We start from the raw sequence: 23943 nt of genomic DNA, 5'->3' as shown, positions 1-23943 counted from the left end.
ACAGATTCGTTAAGATATAAGTTACTGACAAAATCAGAGATACAGCACGCGCTGTGTCTTTCCAGTGAGAAGCATTAACTATTTTTCATATTATTTTATTGCCTATTTTATGTGATGGACATTGGATACGTCCTTGTGATATATAGAGGGTATGCGCGTGACATCATCATCATACCCAGACGTTATGCGGGAACGCCTACTGAGTGGCAAATAACTACTTTCTTCCTGGCCTTAATTGACAGACAGGCCATACATACAAAACTTTGCCACTCACTTAAGTCACTTTGTCACTCAACTTGCCACTCTCTGTATATGCATGCTCATATTGGAGACATGGTACCGTGCCTTGCCTTGGCACAATATATGGCATTCTGACTTTGATTTAGGATGTGGCAATTATGAACATGTCAGAGCCTTTGATTGTGGAACGCAGGCCTGTTGGGTTCATACCTGCACGGCAGCACGGCTCATTTGCATGCATATAAACAACTGTGAAAAGTGAATGAGTCAGACACTGAGCTAAATGCCTCGCCTGTTGCTGTAGGCTCCATCAACCTCTGTAGTCTGTAGTCCACATGCCTGTGATTGGAGTGGTTTTCAACCAGTGGACCTTGAGGACCTTCCAGGTGGTCCCCAGCTAAATGATTGGAGAGTTGGTAACCAAAATGGACCTTTAACTCTTGAGAGCCTAAAATGAAACCAAATGGACCCGTTAAATTAAACATCTGCATTATTACAAGAAGTCTAGACAATTAGATAATGTAGAAGAATTCCTATAGTCAAGTCAATCTGAAGTTTGACCCAAAATAAATTGCGATAATAATCGTTCAAGGTTTTTGAGGAGCCCCTATATGCCTAGCTTTCCCGGTTTGTGTAAACACAAACACTGAGTCACAGGCCTGGCCTACTATGGTACCACATCAACACAGCATGGAATTGTGGACAGAATCTTATCCAACGACGACAACATATATTCAAAGTTTTGGGTCTGAGAGGCTACATCTCATCAAATGGTCGTCTGGGGCTCAAATGCTGAATAAATAATGGGTCTGGATATGAAAAAGGTTGAAAACCACTGGAATAGACAGACAGACAGAACAGTGTGACTATGAATATTAAAAAAATACTTCCAACGTGCCTCTCGATCCTGTCCTCCTGCAAGTATCATTCAGGGAGATTTAATATGCCAATACCTTTGTACTTTTGCTCAAGTCAATTTTGAATTCTGAACATTCACAGGAGTATTTCTATATTGCAGTATTGATACTTTTTACTCACTTATAGGTATAACTTAAGGAGTATAAGTACTTTTTCCACCACTGCCCTCACTCAGCAGGGAGACTCACCTCAAAGAACCCCAATTCACACGCCCATTACACAGGTGACCGTGACTCAATCAATCAGTCAGTCAATCAAACCTCCAACACGTCAAGTTAGCCACTGAATGAAACAAATCTTTACAATTTGAGAGCACTGTCAACAACAATCCGTCAAGTACTGAGTGAGTGGGACCACAGGCCTTTGTTTTGCCTATGACTATTAAAAGTAGGATAGGCTATTAATCTACATGTCAATGTGTTTTTGAGAACAACCTAGGCCTATACACACAACGGTATATTCCACAACAATGACAGGGAGGTGCAGGTGCTAACTGATTGATAGCAGTGATTTAAGGTTATATAGATTACAACTTGCAGGTGGAATTTTTATTTCCATGCAGAAGAATATTGTTCAAATCACAAACCCAGGTTTGTGGCCATGTTGTCTTGAAGAGGGTCTGTGAGTGTGCAAGTGTGTCCTGGGGGGCTAATCTTGCAAACTGCTGGACCAATAGTAAATTTTTGTGTCAGTAGGTCAAGGAAAGAACTCACTAATTTGTGGAAAATGTTAAACTTTTTTAAACCAATGAAATGATTGAATCTGGCTGAAAAATTGCTCAAATATGGAGATTAATTTCCCTCTTGTCATTGCAGCATGCCTTCATCAAGCAGCAACACATTACAATCAAGGTCATAATCTTTGCAACAACTCTGTGATGATTTCATCACAAAAGTATTTTTATCGTGTGCTGTTTGCCGTCTCAGCCACACATTGTACCACTTAAAATAAAACCGGGAAAGCATCAGTGTCATTTTAGATTTTTGTGTGTGTGTATATATATATATATATATATATATATATATATACACACACACACACACACACACAGAGTGCTTTTTAACTATAAAGTTTGAGAACTACTGATTTAGAAGGCATTTGTAGAAAAGTAAAAAAGTATTTGATTGATTGAAATATTACCCCAGGTGAAGGAGTTCAAGTATCTCGGGGTCTTGTTCACGAGTGAGGGGAGGACGGAGAAGGAGATCAGCCGGAGATCAGTGTCAGGAATATAAGCGACCTTATACATCTTCGACAGGTGGCTGGCATCTCCCTTAGAGACAGGGTGAGAAGTTCAGTCACACGAGAGACTCGGAGTAGTCGCTGCTTCTTCGCCTGGAAGCCAGCTTAGGTGGTTCGGCATCTGGTTAGGATGCCTCTCGGGCGTCTCCCTAGGGAGGTCCTCAAGGCACGTCCCACTGGGAGGAGACCCCGGGGCAGACCAAGGCGCAGTTGGAAGAATTGCTGTCAAAATCAGAACGAAACACAAAAAGAAGCCAGAGGCATGCTTTTTAATAAAACAGTAATTTATTTTTGACTGAAAACTAAAATCGTTTCGAACAGCACATTACAAGGGCATCATTTTTAAGATATTTCCTCCAAGGCTCAGTGATCACTTTCATACAGTACACGTGGCATGTATTGTACACGGCATCTCCTTCAAAGAACAAAAAAAAAGAAGAAAAACACAAAAAAAGAAAAGTAAAAAGAACAAAGAGAAGATAAACCCAGCTGCAAAATAAAAGAAAATCAAAGTCCATCTTGGGAAGAAAAAAAAAAGATGACTGATTGTACGATTACAGACCATCTTGGTTTGGTTTCTCTTTTAAGCCACGGCGATATTAACCTGCTCGTTCGCCCCAGAGCGGAGCGATGGCACAGGGAGGCACAAATGACATGGAAACACACACAGGACATCCCATAATAAATGAATGATTGAATGAATCGACCGGGTTCTAAAGGCTGAAGCTGTGAAATTTGGTTGTCTTTTTGCTATGTTAAGGTATCGTTGCCTGGCTGCTGTTGTGTGTGTGTGTGTGCGTGTGCATGTGTGGGGGGTTGCGTGCGTAAGCTTAGTACAGTATGTATTGGTACACTACAATCTGAAAATCTAAACTTTGCGTTCATTAAATACATCAAAATCTGCAACAATGTAACAAAACCTTTTGTGCATATGAAATAAAATAAAATAAACAGCATTTAAATGAATTAAAAAAAAGAAAAAAAAGATGTCTCCTTTTTCTGACCAGCGGGTTTCACACTACTAGACCTTTCCCTCCACCGTCTCACACAGACACCAACTATCCTTTTACTACTTCCCCCAGGCCTTCTCCGTAATCTCGTGATAGAAAGAGTGCTGGATTAAAAAACGTGAGGTATGAAAAGTGGTTTGACTATTATAGATCATGCAGGACATGCTAAACAGTGACCCAAAAAAAAGAAAAAAAGTAGGAAAAAATATATATATAAAAAAATGAAACCAACAAAAATAAAAATAAAAGACTTACACAGCTTTGCGTCTTTGGTTATAAAGTAGGTCTATCGATTTTTCACAGCTTTTCACCCCCAGCCCGGAAAGAATATATATATAATATATATATATATGCACAAGTAGAATCCTAAAAAAAGGTTGGGGAAGTATGGCAATTCATTTTTCATTCATATTTCATTGACAAAAATTATAGCAAAAAAAAAAAAAAAAACGGAAAAAGAAAAATCATAGTTTTCTTCATCGAAACATCTCATATCTGAAGAACAAGGCATTCCTCCCGTACAAACCCTCTGCACTTTTTAATACTTTACACTTTACAAAATGTACATTCAAGCTGGATTTCATCTAATGCAACTTCTTGCGTTTAGTGTTAGCACTATTCCGTGAGAACAAACAAAGTCTTAAATGTAATATAACTTATTGCCTACTTGGGATCTACTTATGCAAGCGGTAAGACTAGCATTTGAAAACCTGACCGTTTCTAACATACCAAAAGAACCAAAGAGAAAGTTATCTTTTTGTTTGTTTTGAATGATATAAGTATTTTTTTTTCTGTGACATTGTTCATTTACATTATGAAAATAGCAGCCCTGAAATAAATAAACGCGAACAGTAAAAACGGAACTAATGAAGGTATTTCTGTTTTTGATTTATGTCACAAAAGTAAAAGACGGCGGCGGCGGCAGCTCTGGGGATTGGGGGTGAAACGACACACAGACGTTTTGCTGCAGCATGAACTTTAAGCAAAGGCTCACGACTCCCCCAGTCGCTCCAGGGGGCAAATCCCCTCCTCTCTGTGCCCTTCCCCCTGCAGCCTCTTATGGCCGTCGCAGTAGGTTGAGGTGGGTTTGGGGGTGGGGTGCGGATTATAGGACATTCCAAGACCCCCTCCAGGATTTGGCGGGGGTTTCCACACCCTCCAATACCCCCCCCCCCCCCATCTACTCGGGTTTACTCTGCAAGCCACGCTGCTGATCCCCTCCCGCCACCTAAACCAAAAGCTCTTTGTGCACCGGACCCCCGCCTCCCATAATCACCCACCTTACTGCAGAACCAGAGTGGACACGCAGGGGGTGCCCTCCACATCCCACCTCCTCCCCTGCCTGCCTGGTCCTGCTCTCTCCCCCTCTCTCTCTCCCTGCAGCCACTGAAACAGGAGAGGACTTCCTCACAGGACAGCACGTGATTTTGTCTTAATACTAGGAAGGGCCCCCGACAAAACACAGCCACTCAAACATGCTGAAGCAACGGCTCGTAATCGCCACGGCGCTCGCACGTGCGCCCGGAGCCTTTTTCGCTTTGAGGAGCCAAATGAGAGGGAGATGAGGCGGTAATAGTAGTAGTAGTAGAAAATGTCATTTTTCTGCTTTTTTTATTACAGGTTCCTCCACCTCCTTGTTTCATGGAGATGTATATGTGTATGTGTGTGTGTTTTAAGTGTCTGATCAGCGGGGTGGTGGTGGTGGTTGGGGGGAGAGCGGGGATCACGCTGAGCCCGGCTGATGATGGGCGGGCGCCGTCTGTTGCCCTCCCTCGTGTTGAGCCAGGGAGGCGTTGGGCGAGTTGTTGTTGTTGTTGGTGGTGGCGCCGCCGCCCAGGCTAGCGGTGGACGGGTAGTGCTGGACAATCATCTGCTGCTGCTGTGGCGGCGACATGCTCCCGGACGACGGGCTAGTGGACACGGCCTGGCTGGCCGCCGACACCACCAGGCTGAGCTGCTCCGTGTTGGCCAGCGACTTGAGCACGGCGTTCTCGCGCTCCAGCATCGAGTTCCGCTCGAACAGCTCCTTGATCTGCTCCTTGAGCACCTCCACCTCCTCGCGCACCGCGTACATCAGGTGACTCTTCACCAGGTCCTGGTAGGAAGGAGGGAGAGAGAGACTGGAATTAGCCCCAAGAAACTCTTGCTTCCAACTTTTTTTTCCTCCCCCTACATTTTTGAGGGGTGCCTCCTATATTCACAGCTATAGTGTAGATTTTCGTCCTACACAAACATTCCCATCGACAATGAATGGAGAATTTACGTCATTATAGACAAGCAAATCGGCTACTTTTGTCCTACACACACATTAAATTCGCATTGACAATGAATGGAGAATTTACGATAAGTGCACCGCCCCTCACTTCACGTTCACACGGGTGATTTTTATCCCATGTTTGTAATCAACATCAGTCCACCACAGATTGCTTTTTATGACATTTCTGAGACCATTCATGTTTATGGAAGATGCAATCGTGAAAATGTGGCGCAAATCTTTGAATATATATTATTTCACAGCAAACATTTTCAACTAAAATCTTTGCTACTGCGAGGTCCCTGGAACAACATATTTTCAGATGGGGGTCTGTGGCGGGAATCCCTTTTGGAGGTTCTTGTTGTCATATTGTACAGTATATAGCATTAGCAACATACAATTTTTGTAATATTTTTGAATAAACATTTAAAGTTTTCCAGAAATCTTAGGTCAGGATTTAGAAGGCGTTTTTAGAATGGGCCTCAGTCCTAAATGGGTTCATGTCCGACTGTACCTCCCCTACATTTCCGACTAATAAAAGTATTCAATAAATTATTCTTAGCCTTTGAGAGTGAGCTCTCAACACACAAGACACCCGAGGGGAAAGTATCATGTCAACATTTTCACATTTTTCCTCGCAATAATAAACACAGGATTTAAGTTTAATCAGCAATATTGCCCCCACCCCTGTTCATTACATTTCGGAGGCAACATTTTCTTCATCACCGCTTGAGATGGAACAGGGAAAAAAACATAAATTGTGATGACACACAAACTCACCATGGCCTGCTCAATCTTGTTATCGATGGCAACCACGCTGGCACCGGACGTACTGTGAACAGAGAAAGGAGGATAGAGTTACAACAGAGTACAGAGATAAGGGACTCACTCACTGCATTCTTCTGAGCGATATCATCTCCATTCTGATGACCAGCTGAAAACACTTCCTCCCAATTAAGGGTTCCCATAACAAACTGCACAACAGTGACTTACAATACATACAAGCCTCTGGAATGACGAGACGACGTGACCTTGGGATTTCTCTGGTCATCCTACTTGAACAGTTCAAAGAAAAACTAAATCTATAATATCCTATAGGCCTATATAGAAGTATTGGCTGAGCAGGGATTATATCTTTGCTGTCGGTGTAGAAACTTATCTCCATGTTCAAACTTATGTTTTTTCCTTCCTAAATTAACACCATACATCATACATGGGCAACTGGGCAGCCCGGGGGCCCCCACCTTCACTTCATGCAGCCCACAGGTTAATATCGGAATACTGATATATATATATTCATAGTTTCAGCTGTTACAGTTTGAGCTTGTAGATCTGCTACTTTTGCTAGTTTGAAATGGTAACAGTTTCTTGGGACACGTGAGGTTTTCCATCCGACAGAGAGACGACGCATCAAACCATAGAATATTGAATGCTTTCCAAGCTCCTGCACAAACAGACCATGTGTGTGTGTGTGTGTGTGTGTGTGCGCGTGCGTGTGTTTACATGGGTGAGAGAAGGTCAGTCATATGCCTTTGTTTCTCAACTGCTTCGTGTCACCTGGGATGTTAAGAGGATTTATCCTGGGTGCTTATTTACAAAACGCCAAGTTTAAACAGTGCTGTTGTGTTGAGACACGATTGGAGAGCAGGCAGTGCCAAGTGAAGTCACGAGGAGAAAACTTTATGCAAAATGCCAGAATGATGAGCTCACCATTGTGCTGTGTGGGTGTACATGCACATCATCTGACACTTAAAAAATACACTATGCAAATCATCCTGGATAGGTTGGTTGCTCACATGAGCATTTATACAGCAGTGCACACTAAAACAAAAACTCCTCAGTGCACATTTAAACCTGAGAATGTAAACAAACAGAACCACATACAGGGACACACCCTTGCTTGATGTAGCTAGTCTTGAGTAAACATTGAGGAGCCATTATTATACTGACAAGACACAATAAAATGTCTTTAAGTTTCAAGGTTTCAAAGAGCCTTACACAGCTACAATAAAATAAAGTAATTTCAATAAATTACAAAGTGCACAAAACTTAGAAAGAAGTAGCATGGACCTCTGTGTGGGGCGAACAGTTTAAACAACTATATCTAGATAATGCAACACAAACACAATACAAACGAGACCAATCAAATATGGATTCGAATAAATCGTAAGTACAATCAAAGCTGCTAATAAACCGCACCCAGGCAGCGATCATGAGGGACCGTTAACCATTCATTTTCTTTTCATTGTTGTTGTCTGAGTAACTTCTCCCACATATCCAAAAGAGAAGTCTTGGAAGTGCAAATGACACAGACGTCACATAACGCTCCGTCACCCACACACAGCATGCATTATGATCTTTGTAGAGCCCTTTGTAATGCTTTGATCAAAAAGGCGCCACTGCGAAAACGTTCAACAATGATCTCAAATGTTACTGCTCTCACCCCGTATCGATCTAATCTAAATCAACCATGTACTTACTGCAGCGGTCGGACTCGGATGGCTTGTCCTAACGCCACATTATAGCAATTTAATTCTAGAAAAATAGGGGGGAAAAGCTTTATGTGTATGATTGTGTATCCAGTTGAGAAGGCACTTCGCGGCGTGTGTGTGTGTGTGTGTTGCAGCAGGCTGCAGCACCGCCCTTTAAAAGCTTTGTGTAAAAAACAAACACGCCGCTAGAGGTCACTATGGGTCCGACGTGGAAAAACACCATGACCTGATTATTGAAAGGCAGCCGTTTTAAACATGCATGCAGCCACATGTCTCTAAGCATACTTAATCGTCCAGTGTGTTGTTGGGCACTAGACTCATGTGCACTATTTGTCATTTTTATTTGTCTTTTTGAGGTTAAGTAAACCCTAATTTAGCCTATAATATATCCTCTTTTCTGTCCATTGTATGTGTGCTCTGTGCTGTCGTATTGTGATGTTCAAGTTAACACAACGCGTAACGAATTAGTGTCAAAAAACGGTTGTTGGTGCAAAAAAAACCTCTAAAAACAATTAAAAAAATACTAAGTAAACTGAAATGTAAAAAATAAAATAAAACGAGGCGAACTACCGAATGACGTGCTCGCTGGCACGCAGCCCACGGTCACTGTCTGGACTCTGGACCAGATATATAGCTGACACGTGCAGCACGTCAACAACAAAGCATGGGAGAAAACGTGGCTGGGGGCTCGACCACCACCACACTCACTCACATCATGGTGATGAATGATGATGCCAGAAAACATGTTGACGGATTCAATCTAGCCTAAGATTTAGACTCGTAGATGTATTTGATCGATTCTTACATGAAATAGCCTACATCTCTAGAGTATTTAATCTTAGGCTATACCAGTATAGATTCAATACAGAGTTGTATCTGACAACAAAAACACCAACTTGGATCTAAACGCGACATAGAAGCCAGAGGACCAACGTTTTGCACCAGAAAAGACAGAAGAAGTATTACAGAATTAATACAATGTGTGTATCATGCAAAAATATATACCTGATGCATCTCTTTCTGTAAGCGATCAGACGTCCCGAGTAAGTGGGAGAGCACACGGGAGAGCACGGCAGACTGTAGCTCATTGTGCAGCGCATAATTGCCAAATGTCTCCCAAAAAAAGAATACAATTAAAATAAAAAATACTGTTTTCTCCCAACGATATTCGAGCACACACAAAAAAATGTCCCCCCAGCCAAGTCGAGAGCTGCAGTTAAGTTAACTCTTCTCTTCTCTCAAGAGACTCCCTGGTGTTTTGCTGCGTGTGAGAGCCAGTGTTAAAGCGCTGGTCTTATTCCTCCCTGGGAAGTTTGAGGGAGGAGTTTGCCTTTCACTCTCCCCCCAAATGATCTTACTCATGCTGCGTGCCAAGTAGCCTTGATACCCAGGCTTTCATTTCGTCTTTGTGCCAAGCAACGTGGAAGATAAGGTCTTTATTTACAACACTATGGCTTCTTAAATCTAATCACCTACAGCACTGGGTTTTAACCAGTGGTCCCTGAGCGGTTCCTTAAGTGGTCCCCAGCCAAAGGATGGAGAGTTTGTAACCAAATGAAACCTTATTAGTTCTTTAACTTTTGAGTTATTTAGGTATTTGAGTTATTCGTTCTTTAACTTTTTATAGTGTAAAATGAAACCAAATGAACCCGTAAGGGTCCATTCGGTTTCATATCACGCTCTCAAGAGTTAAAATCATTGTAAACATCTGCATTACTTAAATTACAAGGCTGCAATTCGAAACTGGCCCCCGTAAAATCTGAACCTTTTCCCCCTTTTTATGATTTCCTGTGTTTGGTCTATATAGAAGTGTATATTTGCATGTCTCTAAATGTTATGGTGAATTGAACATGGTGGACCCTCTTGTAAACAAGTGTAAGCTTTATGCCGGTGTCGTCAACAGTTAACCGTTTTGCATTGCGTTGTGCTTGAAAGGTACTGTAATTCTGCAAACTGTTAATAAATACTTCAATCAATCAATCGAGAATGGAATTGTGGACACAATCTAATGAAACGATAACAAACCTTGTTAGTTTTAGGCCAGCAACTTTTAACACCTTGAGGGCCCGGGCCTATTTAAACCATTAATAAAATGTGCCCATTGTCGGCAAGCGCCTCTAGGCTGTAAAGCGATGCGATCAGTTTTCATAGCACTAATTTGACAGAGATTATCAATCTCCGTCTCGGGCACATGACCGTGCACTTGAACTCGACGGTGATTTACGTCATGGGCCCGATGGTGTTAAATGCCATCAAAATGGTGGTCCGTGGCCAAATGCTGAAAAAAGGGCTTATATCAAGGTCCGTCATTTATTCTGCATTTAAGACACAGACCACCATTGGATGAGATTTAGCCTCTCAGGCCCCAAAAACGTTGAATGTTTTGTTCATAATTCCATGCTGTGGTACCAGTATAGGAGGCAAACATTGATCAAAATAACAGTACTTCTACATGCTCCAATTGTGTAGACATCCTGTAAATTAAGTAACAAGAAATGTTAACTCTTGAGCGTGTAAAATGAAACCAATCTCAAGAGTTAAAGATCCAAGAGGGTCCATTTGGTTACCAACTCTCCATCGTTTAGCTGGGGGAAGCACCTGGAACCCCCTCCAGGCCTACCGATGGTCCTTGAGGGGGTTCAACCGATGGTTGAGAACTACCGCCATAAGATAAGGTCTTTGGGTTCCTAGTTCTAACCATCAAAGTCATTATCAGTGATATATAAGCACAGTGTTACATACTGTAGTTCCAATCTTAAAAATCTGAAGTTATCTGCTGTCCTTTTGGACCAATGCTGTGCTCGACTGGGGAAGCACCCTATGATCCGACGGACCATTGCTCCGAAGGAGCATTGGTCCGAGGTGCGCTGGGGGTCGGGAGAGGGTGGGTGGTTAGGTTTAGGTGTCTGCCCCGGGGGAGGTTAGGGTTAGGGTGAGGGTTTGAGGTAGGTTGTCGATCGGACCAATGGACCGTCGGCATATTGACGCGGACCCCTTGACTGTACCCTGTACTGTTTGCATCTTATTGTCTAATAAAATTATCAATCAATCAATCAATCAGTGAGATCATATCATATATCACCGATAATAACTTCAGATGATTATAACCACACTGTTAGTTCCCATCAGTGTTGATTTAGTCAACTAATACTAGGACAAAAAATGTCCATCAACTACCTTTTTTTTCACTGCAGAAAACTAAATGGAAACTAAATGAAAACTAATATAAGCTATGGTGACTAAAACTAAGACTAAATATATTGACAATTTGTTCAACAAATAAAAACTAGACTAAAATGTTAGGAAGGGACTAGTGGACAAGAGATCCAGTATATGTAATTTTACACTTGGTTGCATGCTGAAAATAGATCTACAAGCTCACAACGCGTCACTGTGAGCTTGAATATCGGCTATTTTCAGCATGCATAAAATCTGTCATTACAACGGCATTAAAGCCAGCCAAAATACATTTTGGTCTACTAAATAAACTGTAGATTTAGTCGACTAAAATCTTATGATATTTAGTCGACTGAAACTAGACAAACACTAAAACATTCCAGGGGACTAAATTAAAACTATTCCAGAGACTATGAAATGAAAATTTGCTGCCAAAATCAACACTATGAGTAATTGAACATGGTGGACCCTATTGTAAACAAGTGTAATGCTTTATGGCTTAAAATGTACTGTAATTATTCAATCTGTTAATACATACTTCAATCAATCAAGCCAGCATGTACTGTGAAATCATACTATAATTCAGTCAATGTCTGTCTGAATGTCTGTCTGAATGTGTCACTGTGACTGTCGTAGCTCCTCACCGCCTGCACCAATCACTCTTACTTTTCACACAGGCATTGACCATAATAATATGGAGGTCTTAACAAAGCCCTTTTTAACAAATTATAAATTAACAATGAATTTATTAGTGAATAAAAAATGCGAAAACTCACCCAGGGCGCAGTACCCCCAGCAGCCACAAAAGGGGGGGGGGGGGGGGGGGGGGGTAAGGGCTAGTCAATTCACTATGTAAGGCTACTGTATTCTTCCTGTCCTCATCCAACCTACAAGGGAAATTCCTTTAGTGTTTTTTTGGGTGTGTTCAGTGTTTTAAAAACAACAAGGTTCTAAAACCGTGTTGTGTTTTCCTGCTATTCTGGAAAGCCTCTGTGAAAATAGAAGAGCCATTTTAGATTCTGACTTTAATAGTGACATTATGGTCCTCGGTTAAAAATAAACAAAATTAAATAAAACTTACATGACTTGAAATCACTTTGTTAGCAGTTATGCAAAGGTTATTCCTATATATTGCTTTGATGTGATCACAGCCCTCAGGGGCTTTTTGTGTCATCCTGTTTGCAAAATGTTAAAGTATTCAATCAATCAAACTGAACATGCAACGTTACATGATTATCAGGCTTAAAGTTATCCTTCAACTTGTTTTTTTTATGTTTGTAAACCATAAATGTGGAATGTTCAAGCATGTTCTATAGCAGGCTAATTAATTTACATTACTTTGAGACCATTTTCTAAATATTTTAGTTTTTAACATTTTGGACAAAGTATACTGTAGCCATTTTACATGGAGGTGTGGCCCGCTCTTTCTGGTAAACCCGTTTAAATGTCAAATGAGCACAGTTGTAAATGCAATTGAGACGGGCTACTTGTGACCGGGTCTAAAAACGGCACTCATTAGTGCCATTGGGTTTGTTAAGATAGTATCGTCAAAAGATTCTTACTGGGGGGTTATTATTAGTTAAATCTATGTGAGAAGTTTGACATTATCAGAGATCTGTTCGCCTGTGTCTCATGACACATTAGCACATTAACCCATTCTCGACGGGAACGCTTTTTGGTGTTTTAAGCATTGTTATACTTTAGCTGTTGAAAAATAGCAGATCTACAAGCTACGAGCTTGTAGATCTGCTATTTTAGATTTAAAAAAAAAAAAAGTGCTGCACATCTTTGAATATATAATCTTTCAGAGCGAACGTTAACTCAAATCTTTGCCTCTTGGGGGGATCCCTGGAACAACATATTCGGCGGGCAATTACATATATTTTTAGGAGTCCTTGACATAAAAATGTTTGAGAACGACTGACATAGAAACATGGGTTTTTCAGAAAACTGTCAAAATTTAGAAGGCATTTGTAGAATCGTCCTCAGGTCTAAATGGGTTAAAATAAGCAGCACCGTTCACTTTAGGGCGAACTCCTTGGCGTCTGCAGGACTCTCCTTCAATGACAAACATGTCCTCTCATTACTGGGTGTGGGTGGGTAGGCCCAAGGTTAATTAAATAAGGTTAGGAAGCGAAGACCGTACGGTGGACTCCATGTTGCTCCCTGGAAGGAAAGAAACATGCGCAATGAAGAAGATGGAAGACGCAGCTTTTACAGCACGCATCTTTGCGGGGGTCTCTAAACAGCTGGTGGATGGAAATGAAGTTTCAAGCGTGGGCAGGTTTCTTTCCCCCAACACTGCAAGTTGCAGCAGCGTGCAAGCTTCATTTTCCATCCACCAGCCGTTTAAAAACCCGGAAGAGAAGCCTGAACTATGCTTGCATCTTGCATCTCTGTGACGCTATACTGTCTGGACGGTACACTATGAATGCATTAAGCCCTGTTGCCAGATTGTGTGAGGGAAATAAGCAACGGTGTGTCTAAGAAAGCAAACCCAAAAGAGGCCATTGATCAGCGATTTGAAAAAAATGGCAGATCTACAAGATCCCAAAAACTTTTTCAGATGGGGGGGTCCTTGATTGACATGAAAATGTTTGAGAATCACTGGTTTAAACAACATTAGGAAACAAGCCCAAATAAGGAACTACACCTTAGAGTCTGCTTATAGTAAGCAGACGTGGCAACACAACACAGTAGTTAAAGGTGATAAAGAGCAGTCCAAAGAAAGCAGTGGCATTCCACCAGCGCAGGGAAGTCACTAGATTGTGATCTGCTGCCGGCCGGGGCCAATAAACAAGAAAAAGACAAGTACAAGACATTCCTCTTCCTGTTTGAACTCTCCCCATTAACACACGCGGGACAAAAGGACATACAAGAATGTCCAACAACCTCGGGACGGAATGTGTTCCGACCGGCCGGGGGTCGCGTTAACTTGTCGACCCGTTGGGACATTTGGCGTGGAGGGGTTAGAATAGAGTCAGTGGTTCTCGACCAGTGGTCCGAGGACCACCAGTGGTCCTTGAGGGGGAACTTCCAGGTGGTACTACTCAGCTGAATGATGGGAGAGTTGGTAACCAAATGGACCCTTATAGATATTTAACCTTTGAGAATGTAAAACTGAATTTGGTTTAATTTTACACTCTCAAGAGTTAAATTATTGTTAAACATTATTATTGAAGAACTCTACACAATTAGAGGATGTAGATAGAATTGTTAATTTCTCCTGTTATCTCTCCTATAACTGGTACCACATCAATACAGCATGGAAATGTGTACGGTACATATTCTTTTAGTTTTGGGTCTGAGAGGCTCAATCTCATCAAACGGTGGTTCCCGTGGCTCAAATGCAGAATAGACAATGTAATGGGCCTCGATATGAGAAGAGGTTGAAAACCAGCGGTAAGAATTGAAAGGAGGGCAGCAGCAGACGGACCATCCAGTGTGGTTCGCCGCATCCAACCATAACAAAAAAGAAAATCGGAGCTGTACATTATATTCTGGGGGGTGAACATGTGACGGTTTGCATAAGGACCGCTCAGCTGCGTGTCACCCACACGACATGACATTAGCCTTCAATCTGACCCGATGACCGACACACTGTGCACACGTGCTACCCCCCCCCCCCTCTTAACGCGCTCCCCAGGGTCACGGACACATTGTTGTGGGTCCCCTTAGTATCCGTTTCCTTATATTTGGTTTTTAATTGAGCAGTTGAGACAAATAACCATGAGTCCATACTAATTATGTATAAATGATGGAAGGGCATAATAGGCCTTTTCAGGAAAAGGGTCAGAATAAAATGATGGACTTGGAGATGGTTCTTCGTCTCAATTGTTATTATATTGTGAATTAATAACAATTAAATTATCTTGTTGAGTAATTTCAGGAAGAGATGAAAGAAAAATCGAAGAAACTAGTGAAAATAGCCGATCTACAAGCTCACAATGCGGCGTGAAGCAGAGCTATAAAGCTTGTGGAGCCACTGCTCAACACCAGTGGTTCTCAAACAGTTTGAGGTCGTGACCCCCCACCCTGACAAGCACTTGGAATGTAGGCGTTGAGGCGTTACGTTCTGTTTGACTTGGTACCACAGGTAAAATATTGTGAAGAAATATCACAATATTTGCCTCTCTTTACAATTTCTTAAGGTAGTACATTTATTCTTATCACCAGACCCCCCCCCCCCCCTCTACACCTAGTGGTTCCCAAACATTTAAGGTCGCGACCTCAAAAGAGAGATTAGACCATACTTAGTTAGCAGAGGACACAAACTAGTAAAAATAGCAGATCTACAAGCTCGCAAGTGTGTCTTAGATTTGTGTTGTTTTTGTATTAAAATGTATACAATAATTTTCCTTTTTTAAATATACAACCTCCCCAAAACGCACTGGGGACGACACACTCAGGATGAATACACAGGCAGGAGGACCACAACAACAAGCCTACTGCAAACCGTTAATAAAACATTTAATCAATCAATCAATCTAGCCCAAAACAAGGAACCAGCGTGCCTGGAGTGAAAGAAGATAAAAAAGAAAGTCAAAACTCCAACGTGTTCTCCAATTAAGGGCCAGGGGACAGACAGATGTGCCGGCACACTTCCCCAGTCCCCAGTGCACACAAACACAGGGCGGGGGGGCGGCCAGGCCAGCTGAACAAATCACATCCAAGACGCCTGGCCGATAACCACCCTCTGTGAAGTGTATCTCAAAGCCACGGCGAGGGGGCCGGCCGGCCGCACCGCGAACAACAACAGCTAGAAGAATGCACTGTCTGCACTGACGGATTGGGTCCATCTTCTTCTTCTACTAGGCTCCTTCAAACGCGAGAGAGACCTGATTAGACCTGTGGGGTTTTTTTTGGTCTAAACACAATGGCCTCTCGATCTTCTCTCTCTCGCTCTCTCTCGATTCATCTCAGCAGCAGCTGCACTACAGTCACCAAACCAGATGAGGTCGGCAGAGGCAGAGCGGTGTGAAGGCTCACAGCAGCCTCGGCATGAACAGAGCCCCACACACACACACAGGTGAACAGAATTAGGTCACTTCTTCCTTCAGCGATTACACAATGACTTCATTGTCATGCTCTAAGCAGAGCGCTGTCCACCCACCCAGGAGTCTAGCTAGGAGGAACCACCATAATAGTAATAATAATAATTATAATTATAATGGTGGTAAAACAATTAACTTCAAGTGACCTAATCAAAGGTCAATATTCAAACTAGCAGTGTTGGCTCTTTCTTGCTCTATTACTTAACCATACCTTTGACTGCATGAAAGAAAGAAAGAATAATCTGACTTAGATATTAAAATAAACGATGATCGCATAGCATCGCGGACAGATGACTGTGTGTAACAGTGCAGAAAGATAGCGGATGTTGATGTTCCGTTTAACCGGAAATGACGATTAATGACGATATTGGTGAAGTTACCGCCACCATCAGGACTGGGTGTCTAATACTATATGATTGCCCTGTGAAAATGAGATGTGTGTATATCACGGATTTTTCTATTGGCAATAAAATATGAATAGTGCAGGTAGAAGGCACAATCCACTGTCAATTAGGGTGGCCATAAGGGGGTTTTAAAAATAACTTGTTTTTGTTTATCTGAATCAAGCCACGGACGATCCTGGTGCTAATGAAGTTTTCTACTCTATTTCCAGAGAGACGTTCTCATGACAGGTGAAACTGCGTTAAATTGAATCACTGTTTCCTCCACTTCTTAGAAGCAAGATTTGATCACAGCAGCACATTTAAGGATTGTTTTGAAGTCATCTGTCATTGAGTTGAACAGTGAAGACAGACAGGATGGTGGGACAGAGGGAAAGGAGGGGGTGGGGGGGACACTACACAGGGGCTTGCAAACCGAGCACATATCATTTATATGACTGGTAAGCTCCAAAACAAAATGGAAATACAATGTTGCTATGGAAATAATGTTTGGCAGTGGTGCGCTCGCCATGTGGAGTTTCTGACCAGACGATTGAGGGGATTATTAGGAGTGTTAATTTTGACAGCAAAGTCTGATTTAGTCTTTTGAATAACAAAACCATTTAGTTTTTGTCCTATTTTAGTCATCTGAAATTGTTTAGTCTCAATTTAGTCTTAGTCGAGTAAATATCTAAATCTTAGTCATTTTTAGTCTCTAGTCAACAGTGATGTAATCTTCCTTGTTGTGACTTTCTGTTCCGCTGCTAGGTGTGACCAATGTGACAGATTGGATAACAAGTGTGCCCGGTGATGTTAAATAACAGCCGTATCGAGTCGCAAGGCTTCGAGGAAATTTTACGGAGGAGGGGCTGCCCCCAAGAGGAGGGGCTGCCCCCAAGAGGAGGACTGACATGACACAAGAGGGAAGAGATGACGTTACGAGATAAGCAAGGTGAAACTTAAAAGGCTAGGATTAGCGCATACTTCAAGTTCCTTTCCGAATGCTTGGAAGGAAATATTTGTGTGTTACTGTGACACACACACAAAGAGAAATGTTGACTGGTTTTCCCCTCTCCTCCCCCCCCCAGTCCCGACATGCACTCTGAAGCGATGGCAGTCATCATCCCAGCATTACAATGGAAGGATGTTGGAAATGCTCTAATCCATTGAGACCTGAGAGACCAGATTATACACAAAATGTCTTCTAAATCATGACAGTTTTTGGATTAACCATATGTTCCATATGTCAGTTGGTTCTCAAACTATTTCAGGTCAAGGACACTCCCCATTTTGAGTTCGCTGTGAAACAGTATATATTCAAAGATTTGCGCCCACATTTTCACAAATGAAGTGCCGCTCTACGTGCTTGTAGATATGCCATTTTTGAACAGCTAAAGTTTAAAATAATGGTTAAAAAGCTATAAGTGGACATAGTTGCGTCCTCAGGTCTAAACGGGCTAACGTTATTTCTCTGATGAACATGAAGGGGGCCCGTTTCTCTTCTTCTCCACTTCTCGTAATAATATTGTCCGGACCTAGTCGTTTATGTCTGGGAGCGTAATGCAGTGTTTGTTGACACAACAGGGACACAAACGCTCAAAAAGAAAGGAAAGAAAAGCTCCCCCCAAAACACACAAACTCGGACGTCGTCGAACAGAAAGAAAGATGCAAGCTTGAACGAGGGACGTGTCTTATTGTTTCTCCAGGGCTAACATCAGAGTCCTGAGCAGCCCAGTGGCCTCGACTTGCCACCGAGTTTCCCTGTAAACAGTCCCCGCCGCCCCCCACCGGCGTTGCCAAGTCTGCTTATTATAAGCGACTTTGGGGCTTGTTTCTCGCTCAAGTTGCTTGTAAATATAGGTTTGCGGGTTGCGTGGGGGGGGGGGGGGGGGGTATTGTTTTTAAAGTGTAGTATCTGATTTGGGCTCGCTTCCGATTTTTGAAATGTATTATTTCAACCAGCTAGTGGTTATCAAATATCGTCATCATGAGACATGAACCCCCAAGTTAGTATTTGTCCCTAATACCCATCTGGAAGACAAAGAAAGTTGTTTCAAGGAGGATTTCACATTTTATTCCCCCCCCAAAAGCAACGGGTCACTTTGCGCCGCATAGTGAGCTAGTAGATCTTTTCTCAGACAACCGATGTTAGTTAGTTAGTTACTGCGAGAGTGAGGTCTAGCCAACATCAACTCGGGATTCCTGGAACGCTGCCCTTCAATTTCCTTTCCAACATCAGGTTCTTGAGCTCTGCAGTGTTGTTAGCCAAGTTGTTGCGCCGCAGCACGTCTACATAGGTGGTACGCTTCTTTTCCCTCCTGGCTTTGCCCTGGGTTGACTCCCATAAGAGTCAATTTACTTGCCTCAAGTTCAGTGTGCCTGATGCAGTGCCCTGCCTGCCTCATCCTTCTATCTCCGACTTTGTCCGTGACCCGTGGTATAACCGATGTAGGCTATAAAGGTTTCTCACGTTTCTCAAAGTGCTCACGTGGCCTATCTTGGAGTCGGAGAGGCTCATTCGCTTCTCTTGGGCTTGTTTTCCTAGAAGACCTGGATGCTTATTTCTCCTCACAGAATCTGGCAACGGTGCTCTTTTCTCTGTGTCACCAGTTGCATAACCTCCTCCAGCCTGTGGAGTTAACACACAGCCTCTCTCTCCCTCTCTCTCTCTCTCTCTCTAGCTGCTGCTGATGTCCTCTCTTCAACACGTGGACGCCACAGGGGGGCTCTCGGTTGGTGGGCCTAATTAACTACAAGCTGGAGTGTATTCAGCGTGTGGTTTTTACATAGACCATAATGCCTTGCGGCGGCGGCTCTCCGTTTGCAATGCTGGCCCCGGAAATACTGTCTGTAACTGAATCCGGTTTTAGCCAGTAACCCAGTTTGTCGTTAAAAAAAAGGTACCCACAAAACTCCCACCAAAAAAAAACACTTTCTTAAATACTTTGTTGTCTTCTTTTAGGTTGTTTGTTGCAATGAAAACACCTTCTTCGCTCTTATAATTGCAACGTTTAACCGGATACAACCGAACAGCAAAGAATTACTGTTCTCCAAGGCATTATGGGGGATGGAACTCAACCCAAGAGAACGGCCATGAGGTCTGCAACGACTAAATGCATGCAGGGTAAATTGCCTGAAGAATTCACACGGGAGTGAATAACAATAAAGGAGTTTATATTTGGTCTGTGCTATGTTCATCATCGCCAGCCACAGTTAACTCTTAGTGCGTATGGATGGAGACTCCCAGGGGGGGGGGGGCGGGGGCTGAAATAACTTCCAGCTGGGAAGCCTGTTAAATAACTGTCAAGTTCGACCCCCTGCCCCAGGCCTCTGATGACCTGGAGACGGTAATAAGCACAAGTGTAATATTACCATCAAACCTCCATATGTGAACACAACTGAGAGGAGGCGGGCCAGGGACAGGGAAGATCTCTAGTCTTATGGACGACATTTAACCTGACCTAAGAAACTTCAAATATTTATTCAAAAATTACAAAAGAAAATTTCTCTGCATTCAAGAAGAGTTGGCACTATGGAAGAGTGGGCACCTTGCTGTGCAAAAATCCATCTGTCGGTGGCGCTATAACAGGCCAATGTGAAAAGGGTGGGATATATTCCTCAGCCTAGTAGGAAAGTGCATGAAAGATTTCAGGTAAATTGCACGCTGCGTTCATGATCTTAGGCTTTTTGTTCAAAACGGGCCAATCCTGCAAACTTTGAAAGCCAATGTTAGCCAATTAGGATGGAATATGAAATATCGGACAGATCCGTCTTTGCCGGATTTATTTTTATATTATCAAAAAAATTGTTTTACAAAAGTCGGCCTCCTGGTGGCGCTATAACAGGCTTTTCTGGAAAATGTGGGGCAGATGTTCATCGTTTGCATCTAGGGAGTGTGTGCAAAGTGTGGCATCGACCGGTTAACAGTGCCAGAGATTAACTGGTAACGGACGGACGGACGGACACACACACACGGACGGACGGAGTGCAAAACATACTCTCTCCCCATGCCTTCGGCCTGGTGGGGACAATAAGGAAAAATGGTTTTAATATAAAGTAAAAGCATACATCATTGTTAGACTTAAATGCTCATTTGTCTCAAACAGACCCATTAGGGTCCGTCCGTTTGGTTCCATTTGTACACTCAAGAGTTACTTTACAGTAACTGTAAGTAGTTACTTTACAGACCCATAAGGGTCCATTTGGTTCCTAATCATTTAGCTGCAGACCCCCTGGAACTCTCTCTCAAGGGAGGAACCCTTAGGGAACCACTGGATTAAATTTAAAGAGCCCTTCCAACTGTTAAGGCGTTAAAAGGTAATAGTGTCACTAGCTGTGGAACCCTGCCACCTCACTGCTAATGAGACTCTGCATTCAGCAGGGCCATTTATCACAGGATCAAGAGCTTATAGCCTCCTCTTGCACAGGAGGGCCCAGGTCAGCCGGGGTTAACATTTAAGGTTTGTGGGGGGGGGGGGGGGGGGAAGCATACCAGTGGTGGAAAAAGTACCCTATTGGCCTGAATATAAGACGTTTTATTCCCCAATGGAAAAACCTAAAAAAAAACAGGGTGGTATTAATCGGGGACTAGACTATTTGACATTCAAATGTTCTTTTTCCACAAATGAGTCTTGAATTTTTAGAAACACTGTTACAAGTACAAGTCTGGAATAAAAACATTATGTGGTAAAAGTACAAAAGTATTGGTATAAAAATTTACTTAAAGTGCAAAGTACTCATTATGCAAAATAGCCCATTTCACGTTTTCAAATGTATAAAAATCTTTTCAAATGGCTGTAATGTACACAGGGCTGTGGTTAATGTTATGCTTTGAAATTGTAATAATAATCAAAATCTACAAAGTAACTAGTAACTGAGTTTCCAATTAATATAAATGTAGTGGAGCAAAAGTTCAATATTTGGATCCCAGATGTAGTGGAGCAGAAGTAAAAGTACTGGAAATTGGAAATACTCCAGTAGAGTACAAAACCTCAAACTTTACTTGAGTACAGTTTCTTAAGTACAGGTACTTGGATACTTTGCAGCACACTGTCCCACTGTGACAGATACAGGTCTGGTATGCTGTGTGACCCACTGACAGATACAGGTCTGGTATGCTGTGTGACCCACTGTGACAGATACAGGTCTGGTATGCTGTGTGACCCACTGTGACAGATACAGGTCTGGTATGCTGTGTGACCCACTGTGACAGATACAGGTCTGGTATGCTGTGTGACCCACTGTGACAGATACAGGTCTGGTATGCTGTGTGACCCACTGTGACAGATACAGGTCTGGTATGCTGTGTGACCCACTGTGACAGATACAGGTCTGGTATGCTGTGTGACCCACTGTGACAGATACAGGTCTGGTATGCTGTGTGACCCACTGTGACTTATACAGGTCTGGTACTTCTGTTCTCTACTGTGTGACCCACTGTGACAGATACAGGTATGGTCTGGTACTTCTCACCATGGTTTTCTTCTTAATGACCACCGTACGCCTCTTTGATGGTCTGACTGAGCACACCAAAAAGTGTGTGTGCGAGCGTGTGCGTGTGGGCGGGTGTTGAAAGGAGCAAAACTAAGGCTGTCAAAATGATCGTGGTAACGGCGTTAATTAATTTCGATAATTAATTGCATTAAAATATTTAACACAATTAACGCATTAAGAATTTCACGTCACGTTAAATACGTTTTGGGGCTTGAAACTCCTGTTTCCAAACTCTTGTACACAAGCAAGGCCCTTAATTAACCCAAATTTGGTCTGGTGGAGTTGTTTCAGTGCAAAACAATCATTAAAGTGGTCGGCGGCACCCGAGTGTGAAACTGTGATGCAATGAATTGGAAGAAAGGGTGAACCTGAAAAGAAAAATCTAATAAAAAAGCATGTGTGCTCAGCAGGGTGAACCTGTGCGTTTGAGCTTGTAGATCTGCTATTTTCCAAACATAAAATGACTTGTCTTTTAGTAATACTGGATCTCTTCACCCCTCCCTAACATTTTAGTCTAGTTTGTATTTGTACTCTTAGTTTTCGTCAATCATAGCTTAGTTTTTATTTGGTTTTCGTCCGTGACAAAAAAAGTAGCCGACAAACATTTTACAGTACAGTTTTAGTCAACGAAATCAACACGGCATCCAGTCCCAGGGTATTCAACGTTTTAGCTGAAAAGGGAGGGATGTGGCCTCTGGCGGACCCAGCAACTAATCCATTTTAAATGACGTGCTTTCTCTTATGCTCTTTCAGTGATAACCTGAAATTGAATTGGGTTGGACGGCCGCTCAAGAGGATATGCCCCACGGGCTGTCAGATAATTATTACTATGCAACAACAACAGTGGGTGGGTGGGGGGTTATGCAGTATGCCGTCTCTGTCGGATGGAAACCTGTCCAAAAACTGTTACTTTTTCAGGATTTTAAATTCAAAAGTAGCAGATCTACTAAGCTCAAAACACGTCGCTCTGTGTGATAAAGTAGGGTGTTAATTTATGGGGAAAAAACACACACAAAGTTAGAATATGGGGGGGTGCATACTACTTCTTGCATACAGAGCGTTAAAACGACCAGATTAAGGTTGGTGAGGGGTGCGTTAAGACGACCGGATTAAGGTTGGTGAGGGGTGCGTTAAAACGACCGGATTAAGGTTGGTGAGGGGTGCGTTAAAACGACTGGATTAAGGTTGGTGATGGGTGCGTTAAAACGACCAGATTAAGGTTGGTGAGGGGTGCGTTAAAACGACCGGATTAAGGTTGGTGAGGGGTGCGTTAAAACGACCGGATTAAGGTTGATGAGGGGTGCGTTAAGGGTTGGGAGAGGGTTAAAGTTAGGTTTAGGTATGCTGCCCCGTGGGAGGTTAGGGTGGGAGATAAGAGGTTTCTGCCCGACGGCAACGATATGTTGCCGTCGAAATTGAACATTGTGAGATAAGGTCGGTTTAACTACTAAGGAGAACCATCGCTCTAAGGAAGAAGTAAGATGACAATAGCTACTATGATCTCTAGGAAAGGCCTTGACAACAATGCATCAGCAAATGAAAACTCCCTTGCTTTCCCACGTTCAAATTCCTTCCTCCTCTCCAAATACTGCCAATGTTTGTTTCCACGCCATAAACGGGAGCATTAAACCTGGTCTGGGTAAAGGCTGGGGGCCGGCCGGGGCCAGTGATCAGAGGCATATA

The 23943-nt window shown here is 42.7% G+C and overlaps 1 protein-coding gene across 2 annotated transcripts in view; it reads right to left on the bottom strand.

Annotated features, from left to right (window-relative positions):
- Positions 1–4691: 4691 nt before the first annotated feature.
- Positions 4692–23943, bottom strand: part of LOC308320376 (TSC22 domain family protein 2-like) — a 73132-nt gene continuing 53880 nt past the window's right edge. For both annotated transcript variants that reach the window (XM_080770722.1, XM_080770723.1), the window contains 2 exons: positions 6445–6496; positions 4692–5505 (listed from right to left, as the gene is read on the bottom strand). In XM_080770722.1, the coding sequence (XP_080626848.1) occupies positions 5134–5505; positions 6445–6496 (424 nt within the window). In that variant the 3' untranslated portion in view covers positions 4692–5133. The remainder of the gene's footprint in view (positions 5506–6444; positions 6497–23943) is intronic.

The sequence above is a fragment of the Protomyctophum bolini genome (genome assembly GCF_963924005.1).
Source record: "Protomyctophum bolini genome assembly, chromosome: 8".
Classification (NCBI taxonomy): domain Eukaryota; kingdom Metazoa; phylum Chordata; class Actinopteri; order Myctophiformes; family Myctophidae; genus Protomyctophum; species Protomyctophum bolini.
Note: the sequence above shows the minus strand (reverse complement) of the source record. Positions and strands in the feature narration are given on the sequence as shown.